The 16091-nt window shown below is 38.8% G+C and overlaps 1 protein-coding gene across 4 annotated transcripts in view; it reads right to left on the bottom strand.

Moving 5' to 3' along the window:
* Window positions 1-16091, bottom strand: part of TTLL11 (tubulin tyrosine ligase like 11) — a 302560-nt gene that overhangs the window by 227340 nt on the left and 59129 nt on the right. For 2 of the 4 annotated variants that reach the window (XM_003407494.4, XM_023544971.2), the window contains exon 3: window positions 5197-5330. In XM_003407494.4, the coding sequence (XP_003407542.3) occupies window positions 5197-5330 (134 nt within the window). Of the gene's footprint in view, window positions 1-5196; window positions 5331-6852; window positions 7446-7806; window positions 7924-16091 lie in introns of those variants that run through there. The other 2 variants (XM_064291493.1, XM_064291494.1) reach the window with 2 other exon arrangements.

The raw sequence follows: 16091 nt of genomic DNA, 5'->3' as shown, positions 1-16091 counted from the left end.
AATGCTACACCAATGACACCAGAATACATATTATTTCCAAGTGCATACGAAATATTCACCTAGATAGACATTATATGAGTCATAAGGCAGTTTTCAACAAATTTAAAGACATTGAGAAATACAGCGTATACTCTCTGATATCAACAAAATTACATTAGAAATAAATAACAAAAGATACATGGAAAATCCTAAAATTATTTTAAAATTAAACAACACATTTCTCAATAACATATAGATCAAAGAAGAAATCTCAAGGAAAATTAGAGAACATCTTGAACTGAGTTATGATGAAAATGTAATATACCAAAATTTCTGAGATGTAGGTAAAGCAGTGCTTAAAGAGAAATTTATAGCTTTAAAGCTTAAAAATAAGTTATCTTAGTTTCCTCCTTAAAAGACTGAGAAAGAAGAGCAAATTAAGCCCAAAAGAAGTAGAAGGAATGAAATAATAATGACACAGAAAATGGACAAACAAAAGAGAAAAAGAATGAAAACATCAGTTGGTTCTCTGAAAAGATCAATAAAATTGATAAACATTTTGCTACAGTGATCAAGGGGAAAAAAGAAAACAATGAAATAGTAGATATCACTATACCCAAAGACATTTTAAAAAATAGGAAAATGTTATTAAAAAAAAGAACTTTATGTCAGTAAATCTGACAACTTGGTGAAATGGACTAATTCATTGAAGGGCACAAATAACCTTGAATTCATAACTTAAAATGTTCCCAAAAAGAAAACCTGAGGTCCAAATGGCTTCAACAGTGAATTCTACCAAATATTTAAGAAAGATATAATATCAATCTTACAGAAAATCTTCGGAAAAGAAAAAACATTTTATAACTCATTTAATAAGGCTTTATTACCCTGATGCCTAAACCAAAGACATGACAAGGAAAAAAATTACATACCAATATGCCTCATGAACAAAGACATAAAAATTTTTAACGAAATGTAAGCAAATAGAGCACAGCATTATATAAAAAGGATACTACATCATAACCTGGTAGGGCTTATATCAAGAACTCGAGGTTAGTTTAACATTTAAAAAAATAAATCAATGTGATTCATCATATTACCAAAACAGAGAGAAAAATCATATAATCATCTCAATAGATGCAGAAAAGTCATTTGACGAAATTAAGCACCACTTCATGATGAAAACTCTCTGCAAACTAGAGGAAATCTTCCTGATAAAGGGTATCTATTAACAACCTATAGTTAACATCATATGTAATAGTGAAAGACAGTACGCTTTCCCCTAAGATTGGGAACAGGGTAAGAATGTCCACTCTAATTACTTCTACTCAGCATTGTATTGGAGGTTCTATCCCAATGAAATATGACATGAAAAAGAAATAAAAGGCATATAGATTAAAAAGGAAGAAATAAAATGTATTTATTCATAGATTAATTAATTGTATACATACAAAATCCTAACAAAGCTAAAAAAAATTTAGAAAAAGAACTACTAGAACTAAGAAGGGAATTGAAGAGTCACATGATACAAGTTCTAAATGAAAAAGTCCATTAGATGCCAATTTACCAACAGCAATTAGAAAATGAATTTAGAAAAATATCATTTACAATATTATTAAAAAAAAACAAACACTCAGAAATAAATTTGACAAAACATATGTAAGATTTGCACTCTGAAAATTACAAAACAAGCTGAGATAAATTAAGGAAGATCTAAATAAATGGAGGTGAAAGTCATGGATTAGACAACTCAACATTGCTGAGATGTCCACTGTGTCCAAACTGATCTGTAGATTCAGTGCAATAACAATCAAAGTTCCATCAGGCTTCTTTGCAGAAATTGACAAATGGATTATAAAATTTATATGGAAATGTAAAGAACCTATAATAGTCAAAATAATTTTGAAGATAAGCAAAGTGGGAGGACTTATACTATTTGATTTCAAGACTAACTATAAAACTATAGTAATCAAGATAATGTGAGGTATTAGAATAAGAATTAATATACACATGAATAGAACAAAATCAAGTCTGGAAACATCTAAACATATACATTCAATATGCCAAGGTAATTCAGTGGTGGTAATGACAGTTGTTTCGACATAAAACAACAAAACAACTGGATATCCATATGGGAAAAAAGTGAACTTCAACCACATCACACGCTGTACACAGAAACTAACTTGAAATCAACCATAGACCTAAACGTAAAAGCTAAAACTATAAAACATCTAGAATAACATAAAGGATAAGATCTTCACAAATTTTGGTTAGGCAAAGATTTCTTAGACATCACACAAAAAGCACAAATGATGAAAGAAAAAAATGATAAATTGAATTTCATCAAAATTAAAACTTTCCATTCTTCAAAAGACAGTCAAAAAATGAAAAGTAAAGGTTAAGACTTAAAAAATAAAATGAGAGAAAATATTTGCAATACATATACATGACAAAAACTTGTATCTACAATATGTAAAGAACATACAACTTAAAAATAAAATAAGAAAAATGATCAAAAACTTTGGACGCTTAACAAAAGAAGATACTCAAATGGCCAATAAGCATATGAAAAGATGCTCAACTTCTTTATTAAAACTATAATGAGATATAACCACATATTTACCAGAACGTCTAAAATGAAAAAGCTATGGGTTTTTTTATGGCTGCTAACCAAAAGGTCAGCAGTTCAAATCCACCAGCCGCTCCTTGGAAACCCCATGGGGCAGTTCTACTCTGTCAGAATCAATTCAACAGCAATTTTTTTTTTTTTTTAAACATTACCAAGTATCGGCAAGCACAGTGAAACCTGAATGAGCCGGAACTCGAAGAGACTGCCTTGTTTTTCTGGGTCTCACAAGTTTTCCACCTTTGACAGAGTACAGCCTTAACACTTTTCTCTCACTCATTTTAGTGGAAAACACTTGCATTTTCCCTCTCTGACAGGTTTCCACCTTACACAGGTTCTGGCTTTTTCAAGTTTTACTGTATATGGAGCGATAATCATATATTGTCAGTGGGGATGTAAAATGGTACAAGCACTTTAGAAAGCAACTGGGCAGTTTCTCAAAAAGTTAAAAATGCACATGTCATATGATTCTGAAATTCTAATCCTAGGTATTATCCAAAAGAAATGAAAACATGTCCACAAAATGATTTGTATATGAATAGTCATGGCAGAAAGAACCCTGGTGATGAAACGGTTAAGGGCTCGATTCCTAACCTACAGGTTGGCATTTTGAACCCACCCAGTGGTTCCACGAGAGAAAGGCCTGGTGATCTGCTTCAGTAAAGATTACAGCCAAGAAAACCCTATAGGTTAGTCCCACTCTGTCACCTGGGGTCGCTATGAGTCAGAATAGACTCATGACAACAGTCATGGCAGCTGTATTTATAATTCCCCAAAATTGGGAATATCCTAAATACCCATCAATTGATAAATAGATAAATTGTGGTATAATCGTACAATGGAACACTGCTCAACAATGAAAATACAAATCATTGATACACACAACAAACATGGATGAATCTCAAAAATATTATTCTAAGCGAAAAAAACAAACACAAAAAAAACCCAGACACAGAAGAGTACCCAAAACCAACCAAACCTATTGCCATTGAGTAGATTCCAACTCACAGGGACCCTACAGGGCTGAGTAGAACTGCCTCAGATGGTTTCCAAGGCTGTAAATCTTTACAGAAGTAGATTGCCATATCTTTCTCCTGTGGCTGGTGTGTTCGAACTGCCAATCCTTCAGTTAGTAGCCTAGTGCTGTAACCACTGCACCACCAGGGCTCCTTTACAGAAGAGTACTTACTATATTATTTCATTTATATGGATTGCTTGAACAAGCAAAACTAATCTCTAATGACAGAATGCCTGAGGTGGAAGGTTGAGAGGACTGACTACAAAGAGGCACAAAGGAACTTCTGGGGATGATGGGAATGCTCTTCTCACTTACAGATTTTAAAGACACAGTTGGTATCTTATTTAAAGCAGGCCTTGCAGAATAGTTAAGATGCAGAGTTGTAGAGATGGGAAGAAAAGGGATTTCACATAGTGGAAAGATGTGGGGTAAGCATAGGGAACAGCTGATAGCTTATTTTATAAGTTACTTTGTGGAAGCATAATTTACAATAATAAAATGCACCCATTTTAAGTTAATAGTTCAATGAGTGTTAAGAAATGTATACAGACCCATATAACCACCTCCCCATAGAAAGCGTCCTTTTAAAAATTGCAACTTCAAGCTTTTTGTGTTTAATAATTATAAGTTTCAAAATTCAACATTAAAACCAAAACACTATGGAGCCAACGAGATAGACTATACAGAGCACAGGCCTTGGAATCAGCTCTAGATTTCAATCCTACTTCCAGAGCAAGTCACTTAATTTCTCAAAGCTTCGGCTTCCTCATCCATAAAATGGAGATAATAAAACCAACCTCTCAAGACTGCTGTGAGGATTTAAAGACATAATGGTAAACATCTAGCACAATGCCTGGGACATAGTTAGACCAATAAATGGTATCAGGCTTATCACGATTAGACAGACATTTGTTGTACTGTTACCCTCAGAGGTATGCTATAGACCCTGGAACCTGTTGGCAAGGGCTTTGAAATAGTCCTAAATGACACCTTTAAAAAACGAACCAAAATGGTAAAGTAATTCTGAGTTCAGCTTCCCTACTGGTTCTACTTCATAATCACTGGCAAAGGCTCCGAAGTATTTCATGCTGAAACATATTGCTTTGATGTGGAATGGCTTTTGACAATTGTTTCTGGGATGAACTTAAGCAGGACACTTAAAACTTTTTTCCCCTCAGTTTGTCAGACCATGAGAAATGGGGGAGGCCGCATCTATAAGATTCAGTCACACAGCCAGGTCCACTTGCCTGCCCAACCACCTGCTCCGGCTCTGTCTCTCTGGGTCTCCAACACCCTGACTCCAAACTCTAGCTCTGAGATCAGCCTCAGGCCTGTCTCCTGGAGCCAAGACCCACTTCTTCAGTTTACCTGCCTGTCACCCCACGCATTCAACTCTGCAAGCGGCCTGGATCGCAGCCAGTACCTACTGCACTGCTGGTTAAGACATCTCTTAGCTAGTCTCAATTTCCCGGAGGCCCCTAGCCCCAGCTGCCACCTTCCCTGCCAGGGACACATAGGACACAGTTGCAACTGTAATAGAATTCAAGGGTCATGAGGATGGAGTGCCATCTACCTGAGCAACAAAGAGCTGGAACTCGTCAGGCAGAATCCATGAGCGAGGGTAGAAGTTGTATTCGTCAGGAAAGAGATTCTGCATGATTCTCACTGCTCTGCTCAGGGTGATTTTACGCACCATCTCCGTCATGCCTGAGGAGAAGAGAAGCTGTGAGGTTTTAACAACAGTGGGCCACTACCTATAAAACAGCCGTTATTTGGAACTTTTAAAATCACCCACCTGACATATTCACTCTTTTTCAGAAAGGATAAAAAAAAGGTATTCATTTATCCCCATAGCAGTGACTCATGGTTTGGAAAAACCTACCAAATTAATGAAAAACTTAAAGTAATAGACAGATTTTTTTTTTCTTATAAAATTTGAAGCATCAATAAGTTTTCACCTAGTTTATTAGTTCATTCCTTGTCAGCCCCCTAGACAATGAATAAAGAGAAACATTTATATCTTGCACTTAAAACTTAATAACCTCTTTAAATTTTGGCCACCATGCATACTTCTGGGCTTCCTTCCATCTTGTACCCTGGGGAATATTATCTAGTGGATTCTGGTTACATTATGAGAAGCTTAATTACATTGCTTTGTTTTAATCTTTCATGAGTACTAGAGGTATAAAACAGAAAAATATACACCTTTCAGCATAAAATCTGTCTCCTTGAATCAAGGACAGGAAGTGGAAAGGATACCATAGCATAATTTATAGTTTAAGGGGAAAAATGAAAACAGTGGAAGCACTTCTGTTACAAGTACTGACATTGACATTGATCGGGTCTTATTAATTTTCCCCAGAAGGGACTGAAATTTCTCACTTATAACACACTTCAAAAGAGTGGTGGGTTTTTTTTTTCCTTTTAACATCTTTAGTAATTCTGACAAGAGAAGAAACTGAGTATATATCTTAGCATATTTAAAGCAAATAGATAAAAATTATTGTAAATTTTAGCATGCTTAATTTTTAAAAGTGAATTCCAATGATAAAAATAAAGAGCACAAATAAACTTCACCTTAAGAGAGGCTAAGCCATTCCATCACTAACACTAGAAACTTGCTTAGCAAACTTATTTTTTAATAAAAAGTACAAATTCCACGTCAGCTTGGCATGTCTGAAATATCACACCTTCCAAATGCGTACAGTCAGAGTGAATGAGGTTTCTCTAAATTTCCATGTTCAAGAAGCAAAAGGTGAACATATGAGGATGAAGGTTTTAATAGCCAACTTCTTGCTTCCCTCAACATATTAAAAAGAGCAATAAATCTGAAGATCACAGCCTCAAGATGTGAGTGCCCAATTCTTAGTTCTTGTTTAGGATATGGGAAAGATAAAGAAATAAAGTAGCTTAAGAAGCACCAATATACCGCTCAAACGTGACTTTTCAATATTAAAGAAAACTCACTGAGATTTTTCTGTGAGTTTCACTGTTCTGAGATGTTCAAGAAGTTGAGTGTAAGTCCAGAAAATTACAGCTATCTCCTTTTATCTCCCCACAAAATTAGAATCTTTGAGTTATAAACACTGAAGTTGAACACAAAGTAAATAAAACCAAATTTCAACGTTTTTTAACCTTTTTACCTTTGACTATTTTGACTAGTATTTGACTAACATTCTAGTTATAGTATTAAGCTAAAAACCTTTCATAATTAACTGTAATACAGTACCTTACACCAAGTAGCAAGCCATGGTATTTTCAATTGCGTCATATGCGTGTGAAAGCTGGACAATGAATAAGGAAGACTGAAGAATTGACGCCTTTGAATTGCGGTGTTGGCGAAGAATATTGAATATACCATGGACTGCCAAAAGAATGAAAAAAATCTGTCTTGGAAGAAGTGCAACCAGAATGCTCCTTAGGAGCAAGGATGGCGAGACTGTGTCTTACATACTTTGGACACATTTTCAGGGGGGATCAGTCCCTGGAGAAGGATATCATGCTTGGCAGAGTACAGGGTCAGCAGAAAAGAGGAAGAACCTCAATGAGGTGGATTGACACAGTGGTTGCAACAGTGAGTTCAAGCATAACAATGATTATAAGGATGGCTCAGGACCGGGCAGTATTTCATTCTGTTGTGCATAGGGTCGCTGTGAGTCGGAACTGACTCGACGGCACCTAACAACAACAACAGCACCACCAAGTACATGATGACTGCTGTCCAAATAATATCATAGTATTTTCTGTATTTTGATGGGTTTGTGGCAGGGAAAGATTCTCTCAGAAAGCCCTTGACACAACACAAACAGAACTGTGAGTGCAGGCACTCAGTTTTAATACTCCAGAAAAGGAGGCAGGGCCAAGATGGCAGGGTAGTCTTACAACAAAGACCAAAAAAAAACCAGATGAATCGATTATATATGACAACCTAGGAGCCCTGAACATCAAAGACAAAGTTGAGGAGTCTGACTGAACAGCAGGGGGAGGGAGAGACGGTTCAGAAGCAGCGAGGATTTGCCAGACCTGACCTGGCCGGCACCCTGCAGCCTGGATCTACCAAGCAGTGGAGAGTCTGCACAAGCCTGTGGAACCAGGGGAAAGGAGCACTTGATCTGCCAAAGTTAAATGCAAATGTCTAACATAGTGTGCTGGATCAAAAAAACCCTGCCCCTCTGAGAATTACCTCTTTCCCATTTTTTTTTTTCCCCTGCTCTGCTCCAGTGCTGGTCTGGCTTCAGCGATTTCAGCGCCCCCTGGGCCGGAAGTGGGACCTGTCACTTGCCCTGAGCCATTCTCCTGGCTTTGGAGAGGGAACAAATTAACATACAAATAACAAACAGGAAAAAATAATCTGCCAGCTCTCCTAAACCAGAACCTCAGAGCAGGCACAGCCCCTTTGCCTAGGCACAGACATAAGGGTTCCATGGATTTTGAATGTCTTTCACCCCTGCCTAGACCTGTGTGGGCCCATTCCATAGGCCCTCATTAGCATAGTACGAAAGGGTACATACGTGAAGCCTATTTCGAACTGTAACCAGCTAAGGAGAAGTGGCAGATTCGTGACATTTGACACCTCCATACCCATTAAGCAGGATCCTCACTAACCCACATCAGGGACCTGAGGACTGGTGGCTCCACCCACTCCACCAAGCCACCCAAGACAGGGGTCTGAGAATAAATGGTGACCCCCAGTCCTTACAGCCAACAGCATTGGGTGCCAAAATTCCAGCTGCAAAACCCACCCACCTGCACACTCTAGGGAACAGGGACAGCCATCAGCCCCCTCCTTTGCTCACTACATAACCCCCTACTGCATCCAGAAACCTGTGCCTCCTCCAGTCACCCCTATGTAGCCCTGCCTGTCTAGGACAGTAGGTGAGAGCCTGCACCACACACTCAGTGACCAACAACCTGGACACCTGAACTGAATCCACAAGAAAAGTAAACAGACTCCTGGGCTCATATACCTAGTAGCAGCTCTAGCCACCTGGTGATAGGGCGTGAGACCTTCAAAGATGCCAATAATCAAAGTAGCTCACATGACCAGCCTATTTGGGCATATCAAAACAAAACAAAACATGAAGCTAGGACACAGTAAGCAAACATAAAATAAATAAATATAATAACTTATTATCAGAGACAACACTCAATATAAAATCGCATAAAGAGGCAGACCATGATGGTTTCAGTAAGGAACCAAAACAAGAAACCAAGAAACCTCCCAGAGGAAGGGTACCTCTTGGAATTACCAAAGGTAGAATTCAAAAGATTAATATACAGAGTTCTTCAAGAGATCAGGAAGGAGATCAGGCAAAACACAGACCAAGCCAAGGAACACACAGACAAAGCAACAAAGGAGCTTCAGAAGTTTATACAAGAGCATAATAACAAATTTAACAGGCTGCAAGAATCCATAGAGAGACAGCAACTAGAAATCCAAAAGATTAACAATAAAATTTCAGAATTAAACAACTCAATAGAAAGTCATTGGAGCAGAATTGAGGCACTGGAAGTCAGAATTAGTGAGACTGAAGATAAAACACTTGACACCAATTTATTTGAGGAAAAATCAGACAAAAGAATTTAAAAAAATGGAGAAACCCTAAGAATTATGTGGGATTCTATCAAGAGGAATAACCTATGAGTGATTGGAGTACCAGGACAGGGGGTATAACAGAAAATACAGAGAGAATTGTTGAAGATTTTTTGGCAGAAAACTTTCCTGATATCATGAAAGACGAGACAATATCTATCCAAGAAGCTCATTGAACCCCACAGAGGGTAGATCCCAAAAGAAAGTCACCAAGGCATATTACAATCAAACTTGCCAAAATCTAAGATAAAGAGAGAATTTTAAGAGCAGCTAGGGATAAATGAAAAGTCATCTACAAAGAAGAGTCAATAAGACCAAGTTCTGACTACTCAGCAGAAACCATGCAGGCAAGAAGGCAATGTCATGACATATATAAAGTCTTTAGGGAAAAAAATTGCCAGCCAAGAATTATATATCCAACAAAATTGTCTCTCAAATATGGTGGCACAATTAGGGCATTGCCAGATAAACAGAAGTTAAGGAAATATGTAAAAACCAAAACAAAATTACAAGAAATACTAAAGGGGTCCTCTGGTTAGAAAAACAGGTAACAACCCAAGACTAGAACATAGGGCAGAACAACCAGGTATCAACCCAGAAAAGGAAGTCACAAAAATAAATCAAAGCTAAAACAACGAAAACATGGAAACAGAGATATCAGTGTGTAAAAGATGACAAAATTAAAACAAAAAAAGAAGGACTAAACAATGTACTCATAGAACTTTCACATGGAGAGGAAGTCAAGGCGATATCAAGAAATATAAGATTGGTTTAAACTTAGAAAAACAGAGGTAAATATTAAGGTAACCACAGAGGAAACTAACAATCCTACAAATCAAAATAAAAAAGAAGAAAAACATAAAGACACAGCAAATACAAAATCAACAGCAATGCAAAAGAGGAAAAGAAAATATATAAAGAAAAATGACTCAGCACAGAAAATTAAGTGGAAGAAACTGTCAACAACACACACACACACAAAAAAAGACATCAAAATGACAGCACTAAACTCATACTTATCAATAATTATGCTGAATGTAAATGGACTACATTACCAATAAAGAGACAGAGAGTAGCAGAATGGATTAAAAAACACGATCCATCCAAATGCTGCTTACAAGAGACACACCTCAGACTTAATGACACAAACAAACCCTAAAACTCAAAGGATGGAAAAATATATATCAAGCAAACAACAACCAAAAAAGAGCAGGAGTGGCAATATTAATTTCTGAAAAAATAGGCTTTAAAGTAAAATCCACCACAAAGGATGAGGGAGGACACCGTTTAATGATTAAAGGGTCAATACACCAGGAGGACAGGGCTCCAAAATACATAAAACAAACTCTTAACAGCATTGAAAAGAGAGAAAGACAGCTCCAAAATAATAGGAGACTTCAATACACCACTTTCAGTGAAGGACAGAACATCCAGAAAGAAGCTCCATAAAGACATGGAAGATCTAAATGCCACAATCAACCAACTTGACCTCACAGACATATACAGTACACTCCACCCAACAGCAGTCAAGTATACTTTCTTTTTGAACAAACATGGAACATCCTCCAGAATAGACCACATTTTAGGCCATAAAGCAAGCCTTAACAGAATCCAAAACATGGAAATATTACAAAGCATCTTTTCTAACCATAAAGCCATAAAAGTAGAAATCAATAACAGAAAAAGCAAGGAAAAAAAATCAAACACTTGGAAACTGAACAATACCTTGCTCAAAAACTACAGGGTTATAGAAGAAATTAAGGATGGAATAAAGAAATTCATAGAATCAAATGAGAATGAAAACACTCCCTACCAGAACCTTTGGGACACAGCAAAAGCAGTACTCAGAGGTCAATTTTAAGCAATAAATGCACACATTCAAAAAGAAGGAAGGGCCAAAATCAAACAATTATCCCTACAACTCGAACAAATAGAGAACAGCAAAAGAAGCCCTCGGGCATCAGAAGAAACAAACAAACAAAAAAACCAAACCCAGTGCCCTTGAGTCATTTCTGACTCATAGCGACCCTATAGGACAGAGTAGAACTGCCCCATAGAGTTTCCAAGGAGCACCTGGCGGATTCAAACTGCCGACCCTTTGGTTAGCAGCCATAGCACTTAACCACTACGCCACCAGGGCTTCCCCATCAGAAGAAAAAAAATAATAAAAGTTAGAGCAGAATTAAATGAAATAGAGAATAGAAAAACAATTGAAAGAATTAACAAGACCAAAAGCTGGCTCTTTGAAAAGATTAACAAAATCAATAAACTACTGGTCAAACTGACAAAAGAAAAACAGGAGAGGAAGAAAATAACCCAAATAAGAAATGAGATGGGCGATATTACAATAGACCCAAATGAAATTAAAAGAATCATAACAGAATTCAACAAACTTGAAAACCTAGAGGAAATGGATAAATTTCTAGAAACACACTACCTACCCAAACTAATACAAACCGAGGTAGAAAAACTAAATAAACCTCTAACAAAAGAAGAGATCGAAGAGTTAATTTTAAAAACTCCCAACAACAACAAAAAGCCCTGGCCCTGAAAGCTTCACTGGAGAATTCCACCAAACTTTCAGAGAAGAGTTAACACCACTACTGCTAAAGGTATTTCAGAGCATGGAAAAGGATAGAATACTACCAAACTCATTCTATGAAGCTGCATAACCCTGATACTCAAACCAGGTAAAGACACCACAAAAAAAGAAAATTACAGACCAATATTCCTCATGAACATAGAGGCAAAAACCTCAGCAAAATTCTAGCCTATAGAATTCAACAACATATCAAAAATATAATTCACCATGACCAAGTGGGATTCATATCAGGTATGCAGGGATGATTCAACATTAGAAAAACAATCAATGTAATCCACCACATAAAAGAAACAAAAGAACCACTTGGTCTTATCAATTGATGCAGAAAAAGGCATTTGGCAGAGCCAACACCCATTCATGATAAAAACTCTCAGCAAAATAGGAATAGAAGAGAAATTCCTCAACATAATAAAGGGTATTTATACAAAGCCAACAGCCAACATCATCCTAAATGGAGAGTCTGAAAGCATTCCCCTTGAGATCAGGAACCAGACAAGGATGCCCTTTATCACCACTCTTATTCAGCATCGTGCTGAGGTCCTAGCCAGAGCAAATAGGCTAGAAAAAGAAATAAAGGGCATCCAAATTGACAAGAAAGAAGCAAAAGTATCCCTACTTGCAGATGATATGCTCTGATACGCAGAAAACCCCAAAGAATCCACAAGAAATCTATTGGAACTAATGGAAGATTTCGGGAAAGTACCAGGATATAAGATAAACATACAAAAATCAGTTGGATTCCTCTACACCAACAGAAGGGGCTTCGAAGAGAAAATCACCAAATCAATACCATTTACAATAGCCCCCATGAAGATAAAATACTTAGGAATAAATCTAACCTGAGATGTAAAAGAGCTATACAAAGAAAACTACAAGACACTACTGTAAGAAATCAATGCTCCAGAAAAGCCTTGTGGACCTCAAAGTCCAGCAATTTGAGTATATGCATTTCAAATCTGCAATGGCTCCTTCTGTAATGTGCATAATCAGTCCCCACAGCAGCTAAAAGGTCTGTTAACAAGTGTCCCTTTGTGTTCCCAGGCAGTTCTCTATAGCCTGCTTAAGAAGCAGCCTACACAGATGAGAGTGTACCCATAAGCATGTATAGGTTTCGCAGAGGATATTTCTACATACGTATTCGTATGTACTGCAAGATATCCATGTATATAGTAGAGCACCCAGGGGCAAAGTTGTAAAAACTCCTTAGCTATAACCAGATACCCTGAGGGGCTGATTCACTGGGCTTGAGGGCTTAGGGCCTTAGTCTCAGGGGACATCTAGGTCAATCAGCATAACATAGCCCATAAAGACAATGTTTTACATCCTACTTTGGTGAGTTGTGACTGGTGCCTTCAAAGCTTGCAAGCAGCCATCTAAGATAACAACTATTGTTCTCTTCCTGCAGAGCAAAAAAGACTGAAGAAAATCAAAGACTCAAGGAAAACAGTCCAAATGACATGAACCACAGCCTCCACTAACCTGAGTCCAGAAAAACTAGACGGTGCCCGGCTACCAATACTGACTGCTCCGATTGGGATCACAATAGAAGGTTCTGGACAGAGTGGGAGAAAAATGTAGAACAAAATCCAAATTTATTAAAAAAAAAAAAAAAGACCAGACCTTACTGGTGGAACCCATGAGACTACAGCCCTTAGATACCCTTCAAACCTGAAACTGAACCCATTCCCACAGACCACCTTTCAGCCACAAAATGGGCCTATAAAGTGAACAGAAACACCCTTGAGAAACGTGTTCCTCAAAACAATCAACCAGACCAGACCAAAAGGGGAGCATTTGCCCAAAATAAAGTTCAGAAGGCAGGAAGGGGCAGGAAAGATGGGCAAGTGTGTAGAGTCCTGTCACATTAAGAGGATCGTAACTAGTGTCACAAAACAAAATGTGTATAAATTGTTGAATGGGAAACAAATTTACTCTGTAAACTTTCACCCAAACCACAATAAAATGTTCAAAAAAAAAAAGAAAAGGCTGTGGGCAGCTCACTTTAACTGTGCCTAAAGGCCTATCTCCTGGAGGCACCAGTGTAGGCCTCCCTCAATCCACTTACCACCAAATCCTCTGTTCCGCCACCGTATCTAAGCTATGCTTCTACCCAACGCTGCCATGGAAAGTCTCCAACCCCTCCCTGGACTACACGTGGAAGCTGCTGGCATTCCTGCCTCTGGTGGTGGCTCAGAGATAGGTGTGCGAGTGTCATCTTCTCTCATTAAGTCCGTGACAAGAGCAGGTGGGTTTTTAGCTGAGCCAGAGAACATGTTCCCACATTAAATAAGTAAAAAAAGAGATTATGCCAGATCCTGTTGTCTGTCTCTCAATGCTGCCTCCCTTCTCTAAGCAGCTGCAGCATCTGACCTCCACCTGTGACCCCCTGGCCCATTCTGAGCTGAGGTGAAGCTGCTACTCTAGGTCTAACCATTAAGTCTTCCCTGCTAAAAAGTCTGACCCTGACTTTGTACTCCAATTAGACAGTTGTTGTTGGGTGCCGTCGAATCAATTCCTACTCATAGCGACCCCATGTGACAGAGTGGACTGCTCCATAGGGTTTTCTAGGCTGTAATCTCTATGGAAGCAGATCACCAGGTCTTTCTTTCAAGGAGCAGCTGGGTGGGTTTGAACCACCAGCCTTTCAGTTAGCAGTTGAGCACTTAAATATTGTACCACCAGGGCCCCTCCCAATTAGGTAAGGAGGATTTTAATCTGTTTTTCTGAGAAAACCAGTTGCCATTGAATCCATTGAGACTCATGGCAACCTCATGTGTGTCAGGTAGAACTGCGTTTCACAGGGTTTTCAGTAGCTGATTTTTTAGGAAGTAGATCACCAGGCCTTTCTTCCGAGGCACCTCTGGGTAAACTCAAACTGCCAACCTTTCAGTTAGCAGACAAGGGAGTTAACTGCTTGCACCACCCAGGGACTCATTTTCTCTGAGACTCAGTTGCTTGTCCCCAAATTCTGGAAACCTATCTTTCGCTCCTGGTGCCTAAGTTGCTGCCTTAACAATGAACAAAGCTGAGGCCTTTGCTTTGTATTCTTCAATGTTTCTCCTCTCCAGTCTCTCCTCTGTTCCCCACAAGCCCACCATACAAGGGCTGAAGTCCTCCTGCCTGTGACTTTAGCCCAGTGTCTGGGGTCCTGCTATCTGCTGACAGTTTCTTTTCAGGCTGACTGCTTACCTAGGTTTCTCAATAAGATCTATCCTTAGATGTCCCTATTGTGGCAGCTCCCCTGTTGATTGGGAAAATCCCAATCAGTGACTCTGGCTGGAGTCACTGACACCAAAAGCTTGCCTCCTGCCACGCCATCTCAGGCCTGGGTTCTTCTGCCTGCCACACTGGAATCACAAGGGCTGGTGGGTCGCATCCCACTGGAGTTAACCAAGAATGTCATAGTATGATTCTCAGGCTTTCCCTTACAGACCTATTTAATCCACTTTTAAAACACTGAGCTATATTGGAAGCACTGTTCAACCGAAATATCATTTATAACAATAATTCTGTGCAAAAACACATTACAACCACCAAAAAACACATACATGCTTACAAACCCATCCTCTTCTATCCCATTGCCACTGCTTAGTTCACCTCTTGCAGCAGCCTCTTAGCTTTTATCTGTTTCCTCTCTAATGTTTCCACCCAATGCACCCCTCTGGCTCATCTTTCTCAAATGCAAGTTGGCTCATATCATTCTCCAGCTTAAAAATTTCTCACTGGCTCCCTATGACCTTCAAGCTATCACCATACTGTACTTTGGTCCCTCTCCCCTGCCCCTATCACACTTGACCCCCTCTAACTATAATGGGGCCACTTGCCCTTTGCTGAATGAGCAACATGATCTCAGCATTTTTCACCTTTGCACCAACTCTACTTCCTTGTTTATCACCAGGGTAAGGTCTGTCTATCTCTGCAGCCTGAGTTCACATGTGAGTCCTCTTCTCCAGAATCTTTCATCTTGCCTGCCCCCCTAAGCAAATCTGGGTTACATGCCCTCGCCCCTAACTCCCACAACATCCTAAGCTTCCCTGTAGCATAACACTCATTTTGTGCTGTACTTTTCTCTCTACATGCCTTTCTCCCTGTCTTTGTATCCCCAGAGCTCAGGCCAGGGCTTGACAGATGGTTGCTCCCTGTAGATTCCTCACTGAAGTCCTGTCCCTCTTGGACAGAGAGCCCTGTCCTCATAGCCGGCTCTCAGGCACCACTTGTCCTGTGCTGCCATATTTCTAAGAGCCTAAAACTCAGACAAAAACTGTTGTTTGTA

The sequence above is a fragment of the Loxodonta africana genome, chromosome 9 (assembly GCF_030014295.1).
Source record: "Loxodonta africana isolate mLoxAfr1 chromosome 9, mLoxAfr1.hap2, whole genome shotgun sequence".
In the NCBI taxonomy this organism is placed as follows: domain Eukaryota; kingdom Metazoa; phylum Chordata; class Mammalia; order Proboscidea; family Elephantidae; genus Loxodonta; species Loxodonta africana.
Note: the sequence above shows the minus strand (reverse complement) of the source record. Positions and strands in the feature narration are given on the sequence as shown.